Here is a 21,196-nt window from a genome sequence, read left to right on the forward strand (position 1 = left end):
AAGAGACTGACTTCGGTCAGCTTGCCGCTTTGATAAGCCTATGAGGCTTCTTCGCGAGTTCCTGCTTGCAGGAGGATCTAAAATACATACATACATACATATACACTCATTTCACGAAACAAACGCCATTCCCAATCATATGAGACCAAGCTAAGCTTGTCTGTTATGTTGATACTACAATTTGCCCATGGATACATAAAGACTTTGATGTGCTTTTTAGTAAAAAGTAGTGAAAATATGTGCATTTCACTATGTGCTGGTTTAATTGGGTGGGTGGGTGGGGGGGAGGGGTGTTGTGTTAGTGTAGTAAAATGGTCCCCAGCTTTGATATGCAGAGTTTTATTGAACATAGCTATATTTTGGAATTTGCATAAAAATTGCATGAAAATAGTATGGCATGGTGTTTAGCAGTGCCTTTTGTGCTTTACGATATTTTACTCTAAGTAACTACAAATGGATCATATTTGTCCTCGTTTTGGTTGTCCAATGATCACACCTGCCATGTTAAAATCCATCAAAGTTCCATTCGACAAACGTGTTGGTAAACGACACATTGGTGGAATTTACTACCAAGCAGTGTCATCTAGAGTTAGATAAATGACATTTAGATGGGGTTTTGTTCCCTGTGGAAACGTTATTTTTCTTTTATAACGTGGGTGGAATTTTGTGATACCAGAACACAGCCTCCAAGATCTTAACTGACGTAGAGCAATGTAGCATTACATCCCAGGAAGTTAACAATTTAACGAAACACAGAGCAAAATTATTGCCCTCTGATAATGATGGTTTATCGAACTGCAAAGGAACTTTTATGTTACTTGTCTACAATGGAAGATATATTTCTTAATCCAAGTCTGGGCACGAAAACCTTCAAAACCATTCAGGTTTATTCACTTGCAATGGGAGTCCCTTACATCGAAACTGTGACCGTGTGGTCACGACAATCTTACATCTAGTGAGGGACCACCTGTCCCTTTAGGAGAGCATAGTATATCACACATGATCTCGGTTAGAGGTAATATCGAACAGAAGTAAACCCGATATAAAGCCTGGGCACTAAAACACAAACAACTTGTTCCACTCTCAACCCCAGTCTCTGACTACATCGAAACTGTAAACCGTGTGATCACGACAATGAATACGTCTAGTGAGGGATCACAAGTCTTCTCAAAAGAGAATAGGGCACTACGCATGATCTCGGTTAGAGGTAAATTTGAAGAAAAGTTCACCCGAGATTGAGCCTGGATACAAGAACCCAAAAAATTCTTGATCCAACTCTCAACCCGTCACCTTACGTTGAACCTGCAACTGTGTGATGAGGATATTTTTGTACTATTATATTATTTAAATTTTCTTGAAATTGCAGGGTAATGAAACCCCAGTCACCTTACATCGAACCTGGAACTGTGTGATGAGGATTTTTTTGTGTCATTTTTTTCCCTTAATTTTCTTGAAATTGCAGGGGAATGAAACCCCAGTAACCTTACATCGAACCTGCAATTGTGTGATGATGATTTTTTACTATTATTATCATTATTTTTATTTTATTTTCTTGAAATCGCAGGGGAATGAAACCCCAGTCACCTTACATTAAGCCTGCAACTGTGTGATAGTGATTTTTTATTATGATTATTTTTCTTTTTAATCTTCTTGTCATTGCAGGGGAATGACAGGCAAGTAGCGACACCGACGGCCTCAGAATCCTCAATGCCGAGAGGTCATACTTGGCACGCCCGGTCGGATGACGACGATTCCAGCGTCTGAATTTGTTTGCTACTGCCGCTGTTTTTTTACCTCCGTGAAGAGACGGCCTCTTCTCCTCTTGGGTTTGGACGGGGCCTGACTAGCTGCCAAGTACTCTGCTGGTCTTAAAGCATGCAGGGACCGCATGCTACCAGGTGACCGGAGAAGCCACGCCCACTGTGCAGATAAAATTAACAACCGCTATGTGATTGGATAGTTTTTTTATGTATTCGGACGAAACGTGCGTCCTTCGTGAATATGCACATGATTTTAACTACCAACGTTTTTATAGCAAAAACAAGGCGTGTCACATTTATAGTAGACTTGAGGTTGCATTATATATATATATATATTTACATTGAACAATGTGATAGAGGTTACAAGTTATTTTTTGCTGGCTTGGTGACAACACCACAAAGTCTTGCATATGTATTCCTGTTGAGTAAAGTCATGAATAATGCATGACATTTTATCATAGACCTGCCGTAACTTTTGGACGGCTTCATATAATGCTGTGTATGTTATGTTTGTAGTACCATCATGTCTATTGAAGTTGGCTTTATTTGAGATTTTTAAAAAAAAATAAATTTTGACAATTATGCGTATACATGTATTTTCACTATGGACATGAATAGACATGTCGTTAATACTCTTTATTCATTACAGTCATGAATAAAGATGAATGTTGTGATGAAATACAGTTGATAACTTGAGGCTAGCAATTATTATTCGCAACTCAATTCTACTTCAAGGATACATTATGATTTGTTTTAAGTATATGCATAATATTATTGCTGATAGGAATGAACTTTTATTAAACTAACTAGGAGTAATCAGTTTAAATATTGCAATTAACAGAAGCAGAAAAATGTATTTTATATATATATATATATATATATATATATATATATATATATATATATATATATATATATATATATATATGGAAGTATTGTAAACTTGAAAAAAAAAGAAAAAAATTTAAACTCATAACCTGTTTTTTGCGATGATGTTGGTGATGACCTTGCTCACCAATGGAGAACTGTAAGACGTAAGTGTACTTCATGACTGGAAATTTGGCTGTGTTTGTAATTCTTGTAACATACAGATGAGCTGATGAATATGCATTTAAACCATACAAATGAGGTGATGAATATGCATTTAAAAGCTTACAACCAGGAATGAAATATAGCAACTGCATCGTCAGTGGTATAAAAGCTGTTGTGCTTACTGAGCTAATAGAAAGAACACAATAATGTTATTAGGTGTCATTGGAAATGATCATAAACATTGCAGGTAAAAAAGAAAGAAGAATTCCCTGTAATTTATGTCGATGAAATTCCAAGTAGAAGCCATCGCTTTGGATAATGCAGTGTTATATCGGCCTATAAGGGGTGACCTATCAACACCCTGTCACCCTCTGTTTATTTCATATTTTATTCCCTTTTTTTTTTCTTTTTTTTTGATGTGAAGTCAGCAATATTGTTTTTTTTTTCAGGTTAGTATATATACAAGACCAGTTTGTGACAATTTTACTCTTATAACCTGTGCAATAGAAATAAGCTGGTTGCGTTGTATGCTGTCTAAAACTTGTATAGTTTCACGTGTGACATTTGAAAATGGGAGTTTTAAGCAGCTATTGTCAGTGGAGTACCTTTCATTGTTATGTTACAGTTTTTTTTTCTTTTTTTTTCTTCTGACATTTGTTTCCATCTCTCTATTTATCCCTGATCAGGTTGGAAATTTATATTTGCTAACATTTAAGAACTGCACTTCTTTCAACCAGTAATTTTAATTGGTCGTACATACTCATTGTCTTGTCTTGTCTTTGCTTTTTTTTTATAGATTTTTTTAGTTGTGTTGCATTTTTTTTTTTTTTTTTTTTTAATGTTGGAACTAGTTTTTTTTTTATAGATTTTTTTAGCTTTAATGTATAGATAGAGAACCATGGTCTACGAGCTTGCCGTGTACTGTGGTCTGTAGTTGAACAATGAGGTATACCAGCCATTTTATAATCAAGTCAGTTCTAGCCAACTAACTCACAAAAAAAAATCCTTTTCTGTTAGTTGTCTGTAATTTTACAATGAGATATACCAGCCATATTATATTCAAATCATTTCTAGCTGACTTACTAACTCACCTCCCCCCCCAAAAAAATCCTTATCCGTCAGTTGTATGTAGTTGCACACTGACGTATACCAGTCATATTATATTCCAGTCATTGCTAGCCGACGAACTCACCCCCCCCCCCAAAAAAAAAAATAATAATAATAATAATTGTCTGTCATATGATGTGGTCATTGTTACCATACGATCTTATCCGATAGAAATTTATGTAGGTTTCGTATGGGTCAATTTTTTCTTTTATTTGCACACTATAATTTGTTTGGTAGAAAAGTTATTGTTAACTAGATGGAGACAACAATAGAACCCCAGCAATGATTGTATTTACTGTCAATAGAACATTTGTCACTTGGACAACCCTCATAGTGAGAAACAGGACAAAATAAATACATAAATAACCCTGACAAAATAGCGAAAAATATAACTTCAAGCAAGGATTATCTGTTGGAAATGTTCATGTTTTCACTGAAGCATGTGAGTGCAAAAATGAGAAACTTCATTGAATATTCATGAATCTATGTGAGGAAGAGAGAGTGGGTATGAGCGTTCGGTTTTCGGATTTGTTTGACTGATTTTGAAAAGACCTGAATTGCTGATATATTTAATTAGTTTCTTATTTAGAGCTACAAAAACGCGTATTGGGGGGGGGGGGGATTACAACATTATGCAAATTAAACAAAATTAAAACTTTTTTTTTTAATTCATTCTGTGTTTAAGTTGAGTTGATTTGCATATTTTTCAATGCTGTTGAAATTGCCAACTCTTGCTTGCTGCCTTTTGTTGTTTGTTTGTTTTTGTTCATCTTTGAACGTACATGAAATGCTCTTTCACTTTTGATGGTACGGAAATATGTAAGGTGTATATATATATAAATATATGCATATAACCTGTGAAGTAGTATTGAATATTCATAAAATTTGCATATTGTGTTTCAATATTCATGTACAGTTGTTAATATTTTCATGATGTGTATAGATGTTACATTGGACGAAATAGCCCATTTATTCATACTGGGATCGATTCTTTCTTCATCGTTGGTTGAAAAGGTCACAAGCCCTTGCATCTTACATAATTATATGCAGTTTTAGAGACGTGGTGGCCTGTTGTCATAGCAACACAGATGCAAAATTCATGACTATTTGCTCTGTCCATTGTCAAACCTTACTTTATTAACACTAACATGAGGGAAAGCGTGAAGTTGGGGGAGCATCCTTTTATTGTGTGTACATTGGAGGGGAGTGGGGGGCGGGAGGGCGGAAGGGGTGTAGATGATAATAGAGGGAGATAAACTCTTATACTGAAGAAATACTTTGCTTGGAGGGGAAAAAAAGAGAATCGGAAGACCCTTTCAAAATTATGTTGTAAAATTGGCCATTGTCTGTTCTTTTGGTCAAATCAAGACATGAAATTGATTTGACATTGCACAAGAATACTTTGTATGGAATTTACTGGATGGATTGCTGTTCAAGGTGCGGTACCTTCTGAGCCTGCAGTGTATTTCTTCTTACGCCATCTCGAAATATATAATCTTCGAGGCCAGAAGGGATAGGAAGGATCACATTATGTCAGTTGAGGTGTTTTGGGATAAGGACTGATTGAGGAGTAAGGCTGGGGGGGGGGGGAGGGGACCTCATTCTTCTCACCACGATGATTTTAGCACAAAGCGTGGTTCACATATGATCATTTCACCACCACTGAACATTGGTTTGACTCCCGAGTCCGGTTTCCCCCCCCCCCCAATATCGAACCTGTATCAGGTTCTCGCGGAAGGAAGGGGGTCGGGGTGCGGAGAAGGTAAATTCTACAATGGTTCCTCAGTTCAGTGTCGCAAATCAACATCTTCATTATGTTAGATTCACCAAGTTTAAGTTAACTCCGTAATACATATACATAACGTTACGGTAGTTGATTTAAATATGCATGGATGGTCAGACCAACATGATGTACTATATAAGACTAAAGAAATAAGTGTATCATTTTATTTAAAAAAAACTGTGTGAATTTACGAAAGTTCTGTACAATGGATTGAAAAATATTTGAAATAAATTAAATGTATATTTAGTGCCAAGTTATTTGATTATTTTTCTTTAAACTTGGTTTTCACAGGTTTAACTGTCACCACTCCCCCTCCCCCCTACCCGCTCTACCAAATTTTAAGATGTCTGTTAGATGAACCCTTTCAAGAACCATACCCTGTTTTCATTTCCATCTCCACCCAGAGCACACCCCTTTCCCCTCAACTGCGTCAACTGTAGATACCCAAAGTACTGGTTAAGGTCCATGTCAGGTTACGTAATAGATAAAGTATGTGCTAGATAGGTTTATGCAAATGAATACTGGATAGCTTTGACTTTGGAAGTCGTGTATGATGTTCAAACCTGGGATTAGGTAGATATTTGAAATTTGCTGCCCCATACAAATCTTGTATTTGTGATATGAATTATTTAACTTTGACATGGGAGGCCGAGAAATCTAACACATTCTTCCCTTGAACGAACGTGCATGTTACCATGTATAATGTAGTTGCATTATGAGGACTATCGACGCACACTAACGGATTAACACACAACATATATATGTATATACCGGCAAAAAAAAATCTTATCATATATATCGGTCATTGACATAATTTAGAAACTGTATGCTATATGTTGCCAATTTCATCGCAACGAAAAGTACGGGTTATTAATAGAATAAAGGAAGAAAAAAAATAATAACGCCATAGATTCTCGGGGTAACCAATTAATCACGACTAAGGTAGCGGATTCGAGTGATAAATGGCGTAGACGGTTCAAAAGTAAGGGTATGTGTAAAAGATACCAAGTAGCCTTATATCTTATTCTGGAAATTCATATTTCAGAAATATATGTAATAGCTCAAACCTGTGGCAAGTGAAGCTATGAAAATGACAAATATAGAAAAAAAAAGACAACAAATCATATTTGATTTCGACATATTTCCTCTCCTTTTAAAATAATTGGTAGAAAATAGGGTATTTAGATTCACATGTTAATAGTATATAGTCTTGTATTCACCGTCTTAACTTAGTCATAAAACTCAGTAAAAGGGTGGACTTGGAGTTTGTGTTTTTTACGGAAGATCAACATCTTTGACCAATTATCTTGGAACAGCCGTTTTGTTAGGATTTACATTTAAACATTTGCCAAGTGTAGACATTTGCCGTCACAAAAAATCACGCTCATTCAACTGAAAGCAGAGAAATATTAAAATATTTTTTTAAATATGCTTAAAAGTTTATAATCTTCCTATAATGAGATCTGATTTACTTCTCGCGGCAGTGGTCACCCTGTCTCAGTATGTATTTATTTGCGAAAGTGTCCCTCTGCACAGCGAGGATTATGAAGAGAAATCCATCCGCCGGTTAAGAGGTCTAACGGATATGCAATATTCCGATCAAGGTATATTTCTATGTATATATTGTTACATTATTTTCCAAACGGAGAGATTAACGGTTACTACAAAATGATACAAAAGTGTGGGAATGCTTAATCTATTTTAACTATTTCGATATAAATCGTATATATACCTTTAAAGAACTCTATACCAAATAAATGTAACTTTATTTTGTTCCTCATTTCATATGTTATTCTTCTTTGTTAACTACGGCGGTGGGGAGGGCATGGGGGTGGGGGCTCGGGTATTTTGGCAAGAATGTACATCGCCATGATAGTGTTAAAACCTATTTACTATACAACAGTACCTAAATGGATTGTAGAGTTTGTGATCGGTTCGTTCGTGATAATAATGCTTCTTAAAGAGACGATCATGTTAGAGTTTCAACTAACATACACCTCAGAACATTTTCCATCCTTGAAGATATATTATTCTCATTTAGAACGACACATTCGGTGTGATAAATGTTAACGATCACCACCGCCGACAGTCATGTATAACCCGTTCGAAAGTTGTATCACGTTTTAGCACGCTACAATACCATGTTATTGTAGTGTATTGGAAAGGAGAGTGTATAGTGTCAGCCGATTAACATGATAGTATGCAATACTATGGTACTGTAATATTAAAAACAAACAATATAATTGTTATGATAACATATCATTGTACTATGTAATACTATAGCGCAAACATATCATTGTGGATGATTTAAATTATATTATTATAATACACTGTCATTGTATGATACCATTTGAAACGAGTGATATAATTATGCAACACTATTATTGTGGATGTTTATAGTATATTATATTATTGTTGACACTAATTGAATCCGGTGGTAAGAAAGAGATAGTGGCTCCCCCTTTGGTCAGACACCTCTTCCCTTCACTCTTATATCTCATGATTGTATGTTTGATTAGTATTTTTTCTTTACCAAAAGTCCGTTTTTAGTGAAAATCTTCCCTGTAAAGATTGGATTGAGAAACCAAGTTGCATTAATGTATTGACACCCCCACCCCCCTTCATTACTTGCAGTCTTCACTGTTTGTGTACTAATTGTGTGCATATATCCTTGCGTGAAGTGTGCGCAAGCTGCGAGAGGTGTCCCGCTATTATCTCGAAGATTCTGAAGTCTTGTAACCTCTAATTCCCAATGGCTTAATTGGGTTAACCGAGCGATCCCTCCCACACCACCTCACCCATCCGAAACAGTAGCGTTGTGTCTCGTGTTCTCCTGCTGGAATCGAATTGACAATATACATCTTTCAGAACAGTATATCTCAGTAGGCCTGTACAGTTCTGGGTGTATAATTAAAAGTTACTAAGAAGGGATACATTTACATTATGTTTTCTTTCCCCTTCAAATTAGGTGTATTACAGAAATTCGTCGTCATGAGCTGTCCAGATGACTTCCAACTAGTCATCGAGCCAGACGAAGCAGAGATTGTCGTCCGATGGGAGGATGACACTACAGAGGAAACCGTGAAAATGTCAACAGCACATCACGAACATTCAAACCGTATCGAGGCCACAATTGAACGGGTTTACGAAGACAGTAGTTCGGAAGTTTCAGGCTGTAAATTTCTCGTCACACTGCGAGGTAACGTTTACCAGCACATCCTCATTTAAATCATTCTGCCACGATATATCGAGTATTTGAGCTGACTTCTGCTGCAAACACCTCCAACAAAATTTTGCTTGAAATTGTAGCCTTAAATATTTTAAATATATACGTTATTTTTCGACTGTAGTTTGAACAAACTGCATGCCTTCACAGTAACTTTCCAACCGCTGATGGAGTCTTTATTTCATACTAAGACCTTTTTTTTTACCGGAGTTTGATGGACATCACTAAGGAGTAAGGTTTAAACCCAACGCATTCGTTAGTATAACAATCACTATCCACTTTGATGTGAGGTATATCGCATATTGAAAATTCATCGGAGATGTTGTAGTCAGCATGTCTTTTGACTCCAGATATGGTTACACCTTCCCGCATTCAAATTATGCCCCTTCTGTATCTCCACCACTGTCACCCTCTTCCACAAAATAAAGACTTTTGATATTATCGGCTTTTGGTAACGATAGTTAACATATACAAGAGTTATAGTTCAACACTTCTCTGAAATGAAACTTGACTAATCAATATATAGAACTACATTTTATGGTAGTATCAAAGATCATCGAAAATATGCAACAAAACTAGCTGAAAATCCTTTTTTTTTAAATCAATTAAACATCCATTAATAAACATCGGCCTTTGTATTCTCCATTTACTCTCATTCTGCTAGAAGAACAAGATAGTTCATCCTCTGAACTTATCAATATGCACGAAATTGACGTCATCAACGAAACAGCAGCAGAATCTGTCGATTACGTTACAACTGAAGATCCTTCCGCAACTCATACAGATTCAATCACCCAAACTACAAATTCAGATGACGTCACGTCGCCACCTTCTACGCAGATGTCAAGACTTGAAGAAAGTGACGTTACAGCAATTGTCCCAGAGATGTCTATAGTTGACTATACAACGAGCAGCCGCGTAGATATCGAAATAACCAATAAGGAAGCAAACTTTGAATATGTTACAACCACAGTATCAGCAACTATGGAAGACACTGAGCGAACGTCAGTATCTCCCAACGCACATACACAACAAGAATGGGGAATTGGGACTACCGATAATAAATTGACATCCTTTAGTTCCACATTACCCAGTCAGAAGGCCCAGAAGATAGATTCTACCGAAGCAGTAACACATCAGTCAGAAATCGTTGGTACTGTGAGTCCGCTAGGACTATCGAGTACTGTATTAACCAATCAAGGAGAACTATATACAGGTTTCGCTAACAAGATACCGACATCGGACGTTAGTTTGGAAAATGTCAACACACCTTCGACGAATGGGACGGATCTGCTTACAATGACTACAGTATCTGAGAACTTCATTGAAAATGCCACTGTGTCCTACACCTCAGATATGGACAACAAGACGGTCACTGAACAAACACCGACAGAGGGCAACTTTGTGAACGACTACACCTCTATGTCGATCTTATTTAATAATACTCCAGCAATGGATACCATAACGACAGCTGAGTATGAAGTACAAACGGATGCTACAGGAGACTATTCGGACGAAACTACGTTATTAATGAACAGCACAGAGACCGGAATACCAGATGAATATCAAGAGAGCCTCAGTTACGATGAACCTACTTCGTCAACACCCACCGTTACGTCACCCAAACAATTTGGGAATACAAATGGACGAATGGGACGAATTGATTCGAGTACAGAATCTGACCATGTAAATTTTGAATCATCAACTGATGAATATTTGTACACTAATAGCAACTCTTCGACTGAAATCAATTTCAATCAATTTTTGTCTCTAACAAATGAGCCCGAATTGGAAATTTTCAAAAATGTAACTACAGATGCTACTACACTGGGACAGGAACTAACAAGTGTAACAGTTGCTACTGAAGAATACTTCATCAATGAGACGACAGAGGTTCCGCTAACTTCAAACCTTGGACCTGTTCACTACGAAACTGAAACAGCCTTTTCAACAATAGAAACATCAACCGTTCGGCCAACTAATGAACCAGAATCATCTAACACGCTCCAGAGAACTACTGACATGACGTCACAAAGTGTTAACCCTACGAGGGATTACGAAGGGAATCAATCATTCAGCGATTTATATCAGAATGGTACAGTTCCTGAGGTTGATCACGGGAGAGACGGTTGTGTGCTCGTAAACGGAACCATTATACAGGTAAGAAAACACCAGTAAGCAATCCGTGGCGTTGTCTAGGCGATTTAAATAACATTGCTAAGAACCAATGGCATGACATTGTTGTAATATTATAAAAATATCATGTCGTTAGTGACGTTAACCTTCGCTTTCTTTGAAATACGTGAAAGAAGACACTCCAAACTTTGAAGATCCAAGCCATTACTACAAATCCTTATCCCCTTCCATATCCTCCAGGTCTTTTTGTCATTTGCACATAACTATTTTGCTTTGCCTACATCAAATTTAATTTGTCTCTTCATAATGCAGGTTGGAGGGTCATTTACAACCGCGAATTGCGCATATTCCTGTACTTGCCGTCGACAAGGTACTCTGATGTGTAATAGAAAAGGATGTGATCAATTTCAAGAATGCAACATCAATGATGGTATCAGTGACTGTTACTGTCGGAAAGGATTTTACCATGATGGCGAGAAATGTATCAAAGGTATTTATAGGCAGAGACATAATCACACTTTCTATCTGTGGAATCGACTTACCTTCCTCCTCTCCCTCAAAGTCATAATGGTAATTAAGCGCTAGTGTTTGCAGTAGAGAAAATGTACGATGAGTCAGTTTAGAATGCCAATCAAAGCGGAATACATTACAATCTATTGTATCATTTAATATCTTTATTCTGTCTTTGACTGTCCATATGGGATAATAAATAAACACCCGATTTGTCTCGTGGGTCCATATTTCATTTAGAATTTTCTTAAGGCCCTATCGATTGTCCGCGTGTTGGGTTAACCGTCTTTGTCCCCGCCTTCATCTTCACCGTCACGCAACGGCAATCATCATTGTTTTGAACAACGTCAACATCGTAAATGATTCTTCATAAACCATCAAAAGTTAAAAACATACGTGACAGTGTCGTCAACAAGATCAACATCATAAATGATTTCTTAATAAACCATCAGAAGTGTAATCAGTACGTGGCATTTTCTTTATCTTTGCCATGTTATATTCGTTTTCATCGTCATCAACATCTGTATCTTCATTGTCATCGTTCGTATTTGCATATCTATCTCCTTCTCCGAGGTCATCTCGATCCTTTGTCATCTTCATCGCTATGGTTGTCGACGTCAAACTGATATTATGACGCTACCTTTTTATCATATAACTATTTTAAACAGATTGCCCTGATCGTTTTATTACGTTCGAAGATGGATGTTACCATTTCCATAATGAAAAGATGAATTTTGATGATGCCCAAAAGTTTTGTCAGAGTATGAGCGCCAACCTGGCTGTGATAAAAAACGGCAGAGAAGATGCTTTTATTTCAAGTTTGGCGGGAATTAAAAAAGAAGTATGGATCGGAGCGTATAGGGGAAAAACCGAAGGTACTATTTATTAATCAAGATGTTTTTGTTAACAGCATGTATTCACATATTTCAACCCTTCAGTAAACAAATCATTTAAAAACAATATGTTCAGTCTCATTCGGTTTGTATCACAGTACTGGCATCTTTTTCTCCACATCGCAAGTAAAGTTGAGTCGTAACCAAAACCTCGACCTGCCACAATCCTGTACTTGGAAATCCCTACTGAACTAGAGACCCCACCCCAGTGGCGCGGGCTGTCCACCGCGGACGGGTTCAACTCGTAAGCACACTAACCAACGAGTTACTAAGCTAGGGAGCCCCCTCACTTGTCCCTCACAACAGCTGATACATATTCCTAGCTATAGAAGTCAAGTGATCTCACAAAGAAAGTAAAATTCTGCTGGAATATAAAAATATCAATCGCCATATAGATCTGGCCCACGGTCCCAGTGAGCTCGCGTTCCTTTTTCTATAACGTTGCTTGTATTATCACGGTGTTCGCTATAATGACATATCCTTGATGCTACTGACCTCTTTCCTCCTAGTATTTCGACCTGTATACGAGCTTTCCAATTCATCAGCTACTCTTTCAATTTACGAAACATGAGCACGTGAATAATCTTTCATATATCGATGCGTACAGTATACTAGGTGTAGCATTTGTCAACCTTTTCCCAGTACAAAACATCCCTATAGCTACAAGGGTGGAAACTGCTGGCATAATATGTTCGACCGCTTTTCAAAGTTAATATCGTTCGACCACTGTTTTATCTTTTAATGGTAGATCCAGTTTATTTGACAACGACTGGGGATCTGCAGCATTCTCAGATATGGAGTCCAGAGATGCCGAGTGGGATCTATCGACTGGAATTTTCATTCTATCCTCTTCACAAGGCGCATATCTTTCTCGGCCCAAAACCAAAACTAGTGAAAGAAATGTACGAGATTGGTAAGTCAAAATGACAGGCAGCAAAAAATGTTCTCAGCTTAATCATTGAAGTACCACCAGCAGTTCTTTAGACGTTACCGACCCACAGCTGGTCTGTGAACATTGAATATTGATTTGTTGAAGCTGAATTAATTGCGTTGTGGAATATGGATGTTGGCTGGACTTTCTTAAGTCGACATGCAACAGTCACATAGAACATCCAATTGGTTAACAACAATTGACAAATCACTTGAAGTAGTTAAAGGATATTCAATTTTGTAAAAAGGAAAATAGCTGTTCTCTTTCATGTTAGTTGTCGTTGTTGCTGTAATACTGTTGTTGTACCACTGGTGTTGTACCACTGTTGTTGTTTTGCTGTTGTTGTTACTGTAATTATCGCCCAGTGTCGAATTATTTAAGAGACAGATGAGCAAAGAGCCTATAGGGGCTCATTGATGAAGGCACACAAAGGTCAATGGGTCTCGGCGAACTCTTCCAATCAGACAGTACAACTTCATATATCCTGGCGGTGCCTGCCAAACTTAATATGGTGGCATGAGAAGCGAATAACATGGCTTAAGATCACTGAGGATCTGTCGTTGCACTCCTTGTTGTCGCTATGACGATGATATTGTTCGTCACTTGGGTATGTTGCCCCGAAGGTAATTAAAATCTCATAACTAAGGAATAAATTGCTTGAATCTGCCTACAGTGATGATGTTACAACCCGTTGCGACCGAGTATTTTCATTCTCGCCTCTGATTCGCTGATATGGCATCATGTGATGATCCCTGACAACCCATTATTTTTTTAATTACATATTTTGGACTTCATTAGCACGTGCAAATCAATAGAAATGAAAACATTTTGGGAGGGTATGGAGTTAGTAAACAGGGTTCAGTGACCAGTTCAAGGACACTGACAAAGCATATAATACAATTATAGACAATGCGATTATCAATGTGGCACTAAAAGTCTAATCAGTGGTCTTTTATTGACATGAAAATTATAAATGAAATAAAGATGGTTCTATTGGTGATTATCTTTATCCACTGTTTTTTTTATATGTCAACACTACTAAAACGCAAATCCATAATTCATTAACCCTAATTCACGATGCATTTGTATATCTCCTCTTGTAGTACTCGGAGAGTCGGGTGAATTTAACGTATTAATCCGAAGATGTCCGAATTGTATGGAAAAGTTCGCAAAGTATAGGTTCAAACTTACGGAGACCAATGTGACCGACGGAGACAGATTTTACATAACATTCAAGAACAATATGATTGAACTTGGCCAAGTCGGTGCTTATTCGCCATTTGTGAGCTGGGTCGACAGGACCGGTCGACCGCGTGACATTCGTTACATAGGATTTGCAAGTGATGGAATCGTCACCCAATGGCGTATATTCTGTAAGTGAAACATTTACACATAAGCCTCTTCAGCTTTCTTAGTTTGATTTAAATCAAGCTGCAGTCACCTTTCTGCAATTGCAAGCTGTTGTTTGTGTTTGAAAACCTACAGTCACTTTTCAGCATTTTTAGCTGTTTCTATTATATAATACCATACATCCGCAAAAATACACAAAGTACACACAGTATCCGCTTTCGCTGAAACTAGAGGTGATTCGCTTGCCTTGTCATCGTCATAATCGCTTGACATATAAAGATTTCTGCATAGAACTTTGCAGTAAAAATGCCAGATTATTGATTTACTTGTATATTTTATACTTCCGTTTCTCATTTTATCCTTAGTTGACTTTCATTGGGTCGACGGGTCACCATGGATATACGAAAATTGGTATCTCACGGAGCCAGATTTGTTCGATGACGTTGACGCATGCGTATTTGCTAATTACAAGTACAGCGGCGCTTGGAATGATGACAATTGTAAACACCAGAGACGATTCATTTGTAAGATGTGATTGGTCAAGGGTTGACTACGTCATCAGCTTGAGAATATAGATATGAATATTTATGATGAAACGTAATAATAATATCACTCATGTCACTGTTAACCGTTAAATGAAGATGAGTTTTTGTCGCATGGGAGGAGAAGAAAATGATTTTTGATGATTAATACTGCAGTTAAATTTAAAGATTGTAACATTAACTGACTATGATAAATACATGCATGACACACCAGCATACGTACACTCGCTGTTAAAGCAAATTTTCGGGGTATTAATATTTTAATAATACTTATGGAGGTTATGGAGATCCTTATTAACAAATAGCAATGCAGCTTCATACCTTGTCTAAACAAATCACCATTTTTAAGTTAAACAGCATGAAGTCGACAAGGTGAAAGTAAAGACAAAATATCAATCATTTAAGTAATTTGCCTGTGATTAGCATGAAAACAGGGGTAAACGAAACTGTTATATAAATCAAATAAATCAAAACGTGTATTACAATTTAACGATTTCTTTGTAGTGTGGTGTATAGGCTATATGTTATAAGGCATGTTCAGAGTTTGTATTGAGTTCCTTGGGTCACTCATTGCTCAGAGTATGAACCTTTGCCATTTTGTAAGTTCGTTTAGTGTAACATCTATTCATCAGAGTAGTTGTATGATATGTATTTTTCACATTTCCCACCCCAGACTGCCAAACTTGACCCGATACTCATTAAAAGCTGACTTTATGCCAGCGGTTTTGTTTTTAAAAATACAGCTCATTTAATTTATTGGCTTGTTTTCTTTTGTACTTCCTCGTCTACGTATTCTCCATCGCTTTTAACACGATACAATATAAATATGTGCAAATATTCCATTTTTTGTTATTAAATATAGGAACGTATATACATTAGAAAAAAGGTTAGTTAGTAAAGGGTCTTTTTTCTTTAATGATAAATGGTTAGAATATATCATAACGTTAGAAATTATACTCATCAAAACAGATTCGAAATAATTATTGCCAATTATTATTGTTTTAAAATTACTAGAATAATTTTTTTAACTGTTACTGAAATAATGTCACAACTGCATTATACCGGAGGTTTTCATATGTCTAGTAACTAAAAGAAATATATTTCATAACGTTATTATGGAATGACTAATTACCAATAATGCCAAACAACGTTATACGTCTATGTGGGGGATTCACAACGCGTGGTTGTCAAATGCCAGTTACGAAACGCACTGACGATATAATACATACGAGTGAATTGGACAGTTGTTTATTTTTTAACTTACATCAGGACTTTGGCCTTAGGATCACAATGATTATTTTGTGGCAGTCGTACATACACTGTAAAAAATTTCTCTGTATATTTACAAAAGAAAAGCTGTCAATTAGTTTCCATCTGTTTTTTCATCAGTGTACAACAGCAACTGTAAATGCACAACTACGGTTTGTGTAGAAACAGGTTCATTTCTATTTATTCAGGTACAATTTTATGTGGCAACATGGAAAAAGTGATGTAAAATTCAAAATACTTTTTGTATATTGGTCGAACTTTTTTCGTTTCTAGACAGAATGCTTCCGTTAATTTACCAAATAACAGTTTGTATACACAGTAAAAAGGTGTGGTTGAAAGTAAAAGTTATGTATTCAAATGAAGCTGCTATATGTTGGTAAAGTAATTTGTGATCCTGGGCGAATCCTTTGTAGAGAGGAATTTGTTGTACATGAAAGAGATTTAGATGAAAAAATAAACGTTATACCAAGAGGAACACATTGAGAGAGTCAAATTTACCAAACACACATATCTTTATTTACCAACATGCAATCTTGACAGGTGTTTTAAACTTTTAGAATATCATAAACAGCAAATGTGGAATTAGCACTGCAAACAACAATGTAACAATATATTACACTAACATGAACAGTTTAGATATCATTCCAAAACAGGGATAAAGTGTGAATTTGTCTACCAGTGCGTTGAAAAACAGTGATATTATCATACTACTACTAAACTATTTCAGCATATTAATCTGGACTTTCCTGATGATATTAGACTCCCAAAGGTAAAATACTATTTAAGCAAGATTGATAAATGCTGAATAGCAGGGGGTCAATTTACCTTATGAACCTACCAAGGATACTGCTGTCCATTGTAATTAGCACTCTTACAAAGAGATAGTGTCTAGAATGAAAGAGCAACGACTAAAAAATACTATTCTATGACATACTAAAGAAATAAGAAACAAAACAATAACATGAACCTGGAAACCACTTAAGTTGCATTGAAACTGAACCTGAAACAAAAAGCTATTAACAGTGTGAAACTCAAATACTATTTATATGCTTAGAGTACTTAAAAGGACTTCTTCTAGTAAAAATACTTTATTTCGAATGAGTACAGTTGCTACCCTTGGAAATAAGCTTTACTGCTATCAGAACAACTCCCAAATCAATAGAAAGAAAAAAGAAAACAGTTAGATTGATGGTCAATGTCAAAGTGATGAAACTTCCATTGAAATGCTCAGGCACACTGGGATATTTTTTTGATAAAATGAACCCTTTCCAATATATAGAACAATCAGAAAATCTACTTGACAGTGCTCAAATTTGGGATATTTTTATATAATTACATCCAACTTGTACTGAAAAAGCTACGAGGTTGTTCTGTACAGAATCATATTTTGTATTTAAGAAAATACAATGTTTGGTTAAAAGACTTCTGAAGCAAGCAGATTACCTTATTGTTTATTAAGTATTTTAAAAATCAACTTTAAGTTACATTGTAACATGAATCTGTAAAATTTAGTGATTTATAGCAGAATAGTTCACAGATTCAGCGCTTTTGAAATGGAGGTATCATTTAACAAAAAGTATACGGCATTAAACAAAACAAAATTAAATGCAGTTAGCTCAAGTAGCTTAATACTTTTGGCCACATTCACTGCATATCTCACTCTCTACTTTCCTTCATCTGCTCACAAAGAGAAGTTACTTTCGGATTTATACACCATCTGTAAGATTTCTTTGCCCTAGACCCTCTCCCTGGATCAATCTCGAACAGTATTCTGTAGGGAATAATTTGAAAAAAGTTTCATGAGTCCAATCTATCCTTGTTTACCAAAAACATCCTAGTGCTTAAAAATTAAATTTATTCAATTTTGGTAATAGTATCCCTAAAATTAGTTAAACTTCACATAAAAGTTATATATAAATATATATATATAAGTAAAAGTTTGTATCCATTTTATTATATATAAACTGTTGTTATTTGCATGCCGTGACAGGTGCACTAGTAGTTTAATGAAAACATTTAATGTTGCACAACATTTGTTGGCATTGACAGTTCTTCTTTGCAGTTCTTCTTGCATGATCTCAACAAGATGGAGGAACTGTACTTTGAATGCACCTCCTTTGTTAATCTGTCAAGAAACTAGGTTTAAACTGTACCTCTGTATGTATTCCATGGTTGCTTGAACCTCGAGCTATGGGATAGCATATGTTGAACACATAGTAGCTCATGAACAACATCTTCAACACAGCAGTAATGGATGTAGGATACAGCAGAGGTTCCCGATCAACTGTTATTGCCATTCTGTTTCTAAGAAATGGATTGCAACCTGTTACATAAAAACAAAAGTATTTTTTATTAATATCTTAAAGTATAAAAATCCATGGATTATAATTTTAAAAGCAATTTCGTTCAGAAATTATGCAAGAGTAGCCTGCAAGTGAAACTCTTGCACTCTGGATGAATCCAGTGGTCACCGTGATGCACTTTACTACAAAAAAAGTCAAAACCTGATGATCTAGTGCATAGATATGTGAGACCAATCATAGTCTTAGGATAGAGATAAAATGAGTGTTTCAATACCATCTTCTCTATGGTCATGATAGAAGTGACTTTTCAAAGCTGAATAACTTACAAAAATTCTGTTGCACTTTTCTTCAGGAAATGCACGTAAATTGAAAATTTGGTTGATTTTGATGAAGCCTGTAGTGACACATCTTTCTAGCTGCAGTATCAGAGTGAACACGTAACCATCTGCAAGAGAGTAAAAACATATGGAAATTAAAACCTTTCGGAAATGGGTCAGGCTCTCCAACAATACATTACAAATCCGGTGCCCCTGACTATTCCATCTCAGGTTTAGCTGAAGCCAATCCTATGAAAGGAAAACAATAAAACACTTTTGGTTACATATATATTGACAGATGACAAATCATATCAGTTAATACTGTAAGTAGGTTACAGTTTGGCATAATTCATAACACCCACAATCAACACATTCATGCTAAGATCGGGTTAGTATAGCATACAACAGTGCATACATCAACTGTTCATGATACTTAAAGTAGGCTAGGGGCAATTAGCAGCTCAGGCACAGTTCTGGATGGGTGGGGGTGGGGGGGGGGGAGGAGGGCTAGGAGGTAGACTTTGCCTGTAAGTTTTTTCTAGCTCGCAATTATCACACTTCCCCTTTACAAAGAAATTTCCTTCAGGAATTTTTTGTATAGTTAACTTCCACCTAAGCCCTCTCCCACTCAAACATACCTATAAATACTAAATTTCGAGTTCAAACATCTTTGGTTCTTGTGATATCGTGTTTATACGCCAAGGCATCAAATGACAGGCACATAGTAGATACAGGGTTTCCCCATTACATGCAGTAGCATCCTTCAGAATTGAACAAGGAATAACAAATGGTTTTACCGACCAATAATTAGTTTTAAAAATTCAGCGAGAAAAACAAAACAAGTTGTATTGGTAAAATTCTGATTTATCACTGGAAAAACGTGATTTATCAGACAAAAAAAAAACAATTTTATTGATCGATGATCTATTTTAGTGATAGACCAGAGTTTGTTAACCATAAACCTAGCCTAGATTGTTCATTTCTGACTTTTAACATTTGGCGTGCCATAGGGGACTGCACGACTCCCCCAAGATTCAGGACGGGACTGCACGACTCCCCCAAGATTTAGTGTAAGCCGATCGGGGGCTTCAAACTAAACAGTAAAAGTGATATCAAGAAGTTTCCTAAGAGAATCTATGTTATATAATAAAGCATATATACTGATTGACCAGTGTGACCAGTGTCTAGGCTGCGTTATATCATAGCCAATAGAAACGATACCGCGAAAGAATGAATGTAAGCTTAGGTTTGGTATGACTGTCAAAACAGCTACGACGATATGCTAGAAGTAAGCGATCGTATATGCTCGCCTAACAAAGAACTGCCATAGCATCCTGTGCTAGTATGCACACAATGGACCGACAGAGAGCTATGCTGTCGGCCTAGCCTACTTGCTTTGCCGCTTATTTCAAAACAAACAAACCAAGAAACGAACGTTTAATAAATGCTTACGTAAAAAGTAACAGTTTCATATGACTCAATTCACTATAGTTGCACTCATGTTAGATTAAAAAGGACTACAAAGCTTTGAAATCATAACTTACCGTAATTACAGCGGTTCCGGACCTTCGGTGCGCGCGCCCAGCGTCATTCAACTGTAAGTAGTGTACAAAGGTCATCTACAACTTTGCGACACAGTTGTTAACTTTACTATTTCGGAAAAAACTCGTTGATTGCGTAAGACTAAACGTATATGCTACTTTCTATCATTCCAACAACATATAAAATACGGTTCTCGTTTTATGATGCAAGATTTGGTGTAACGTTTTCGCGGTCACTTCGACCGCATAATGAAAACTTGGATCGAGCCTGATGCTTTTGTTCCGACACAGCAGTTGATGTATTGTTATGAACATTTTGTTCCCATATACAGAAAATGTTGTTACAATACATTTTGTAAATGGACAACAATATTTTTTAACAACATGATTAATTTTAGTAGATGAACGGCGTAAAGCTGTTATATCACAGACATTTTTTACAGTGTAACACTCACTTTTGATTGCAGCTGATATTTCTTAATCGAGAAATGTTCTC

At 36.4% G+C, this 21,196-nt stretch overlaps 2 protein-coding genes and 1 long non-coding RNA gene across 7 annotated transcripts in view; 2 read left to right on the forward strand and 1 right to left on the reverse strand.

Annotated features, from left to right (window-relative positions):
* LOC139984367 (uncharacterized) overlaps positions 1 to 5,929 on the forward strand; it is a 45,544-nt gene extending 39,615 nt beyond the window's left edge. For all 3 annotated transcript variants that reach the window (XM_071998257.1, XM_071998256.1, XM_071998258.1), the window contains one exon: positions 1,663 to 5,929. In XM_071998257.1, the coding sequence (XP_071854358.1) occupies positions 1,663 to 1,764 (102 nt within the window). In that variant the 3' untranslated portion in view covers positions 1,765 to 5,929. The remainder of the gene's footprint in view (positions 1 to 1,662) is intronic.
* An 862-nt stretch (positions 5,930 to 6,791) lies between these two features.
* Positions 6,792 to 15,890, forward strand: LOC139984792 (uncharacterized). 2 transcript variants are annotated; one of them, XM_071998838.1, is made up of 8 exons: positions 6,792 to 7,286; positions 8,651 to 8,881; positions 9,573 to 11,068; positions 11,357 to 11,534; positions 12,223 to 12,429; positions 13,196 to 13,360; positions 14,482 to 14,751; positions 15,094 to 15,890. In XM_071998838.1, exons 1-8 carry the CDS (start codon positions 7,139 to 7,141, stop codon positions 15,261 to 15,263), a joined length of 2,865 nt encoding a protein of 954 aa, XP_071854939.1. In that variant the 5' UTR covers positions 6,792 to 7,138; the 3' UTR covers positions 15,264 to 15,890. The 2 variants fall into 2 exon arrangements, with proteins under 2 accessions (XP_071854939.1, XP_071854940.1); XM_071998839.1 differs by having other exon boundaries at positions 9,576 to 11,068.
* Positions 15,891 to 16,841: 951 nt separating this feature from the next.
* On the reverse strand, positions 16,842 to 21,145 carry LOC139984794 (uncharacterized). Of its 2 annotated transcripts, XR_011799197.1 has the most exons (4): positions 20,704 to 21,145; positions 19,169 to 19,287; positions 18,693 to 18,862; positions 16,842 to 18,310 (listed from the first exon to the last, which is right to left on the reverse strand). It is a non-coding gene; the product is annotated as an uncharacterized lncRNA (long non-coding RNA). The 2 variants fall into 2 exon arrangements; XR_011799196.1 differs by lacking the exon at positions 20,704 to 21,145 and having other exon boundaries at positions 16,843 to 18,310; positions 19,169 to 19,629.
* Positions 21,146 to 21,196: the final 51 nt, after the last annotated feature.

The sequence above is a fragment of the Apostichopus japonicus genome, chromosome 17 (genome assembly GCF_037975245.1).
Source record: "Apostichopus japonicus isolate 1M-3 chromosome 17, ASM3797524v1, whole genome shotgun sequence".
NCBI classification, from domain to species: domain Eukaryota; kingdom Metazoa; phylum Echinodermata; class Holothuroidea; order Aspidochirotida; family Stichopodidae; genus Apostichopus; species Apostichopus japonicus.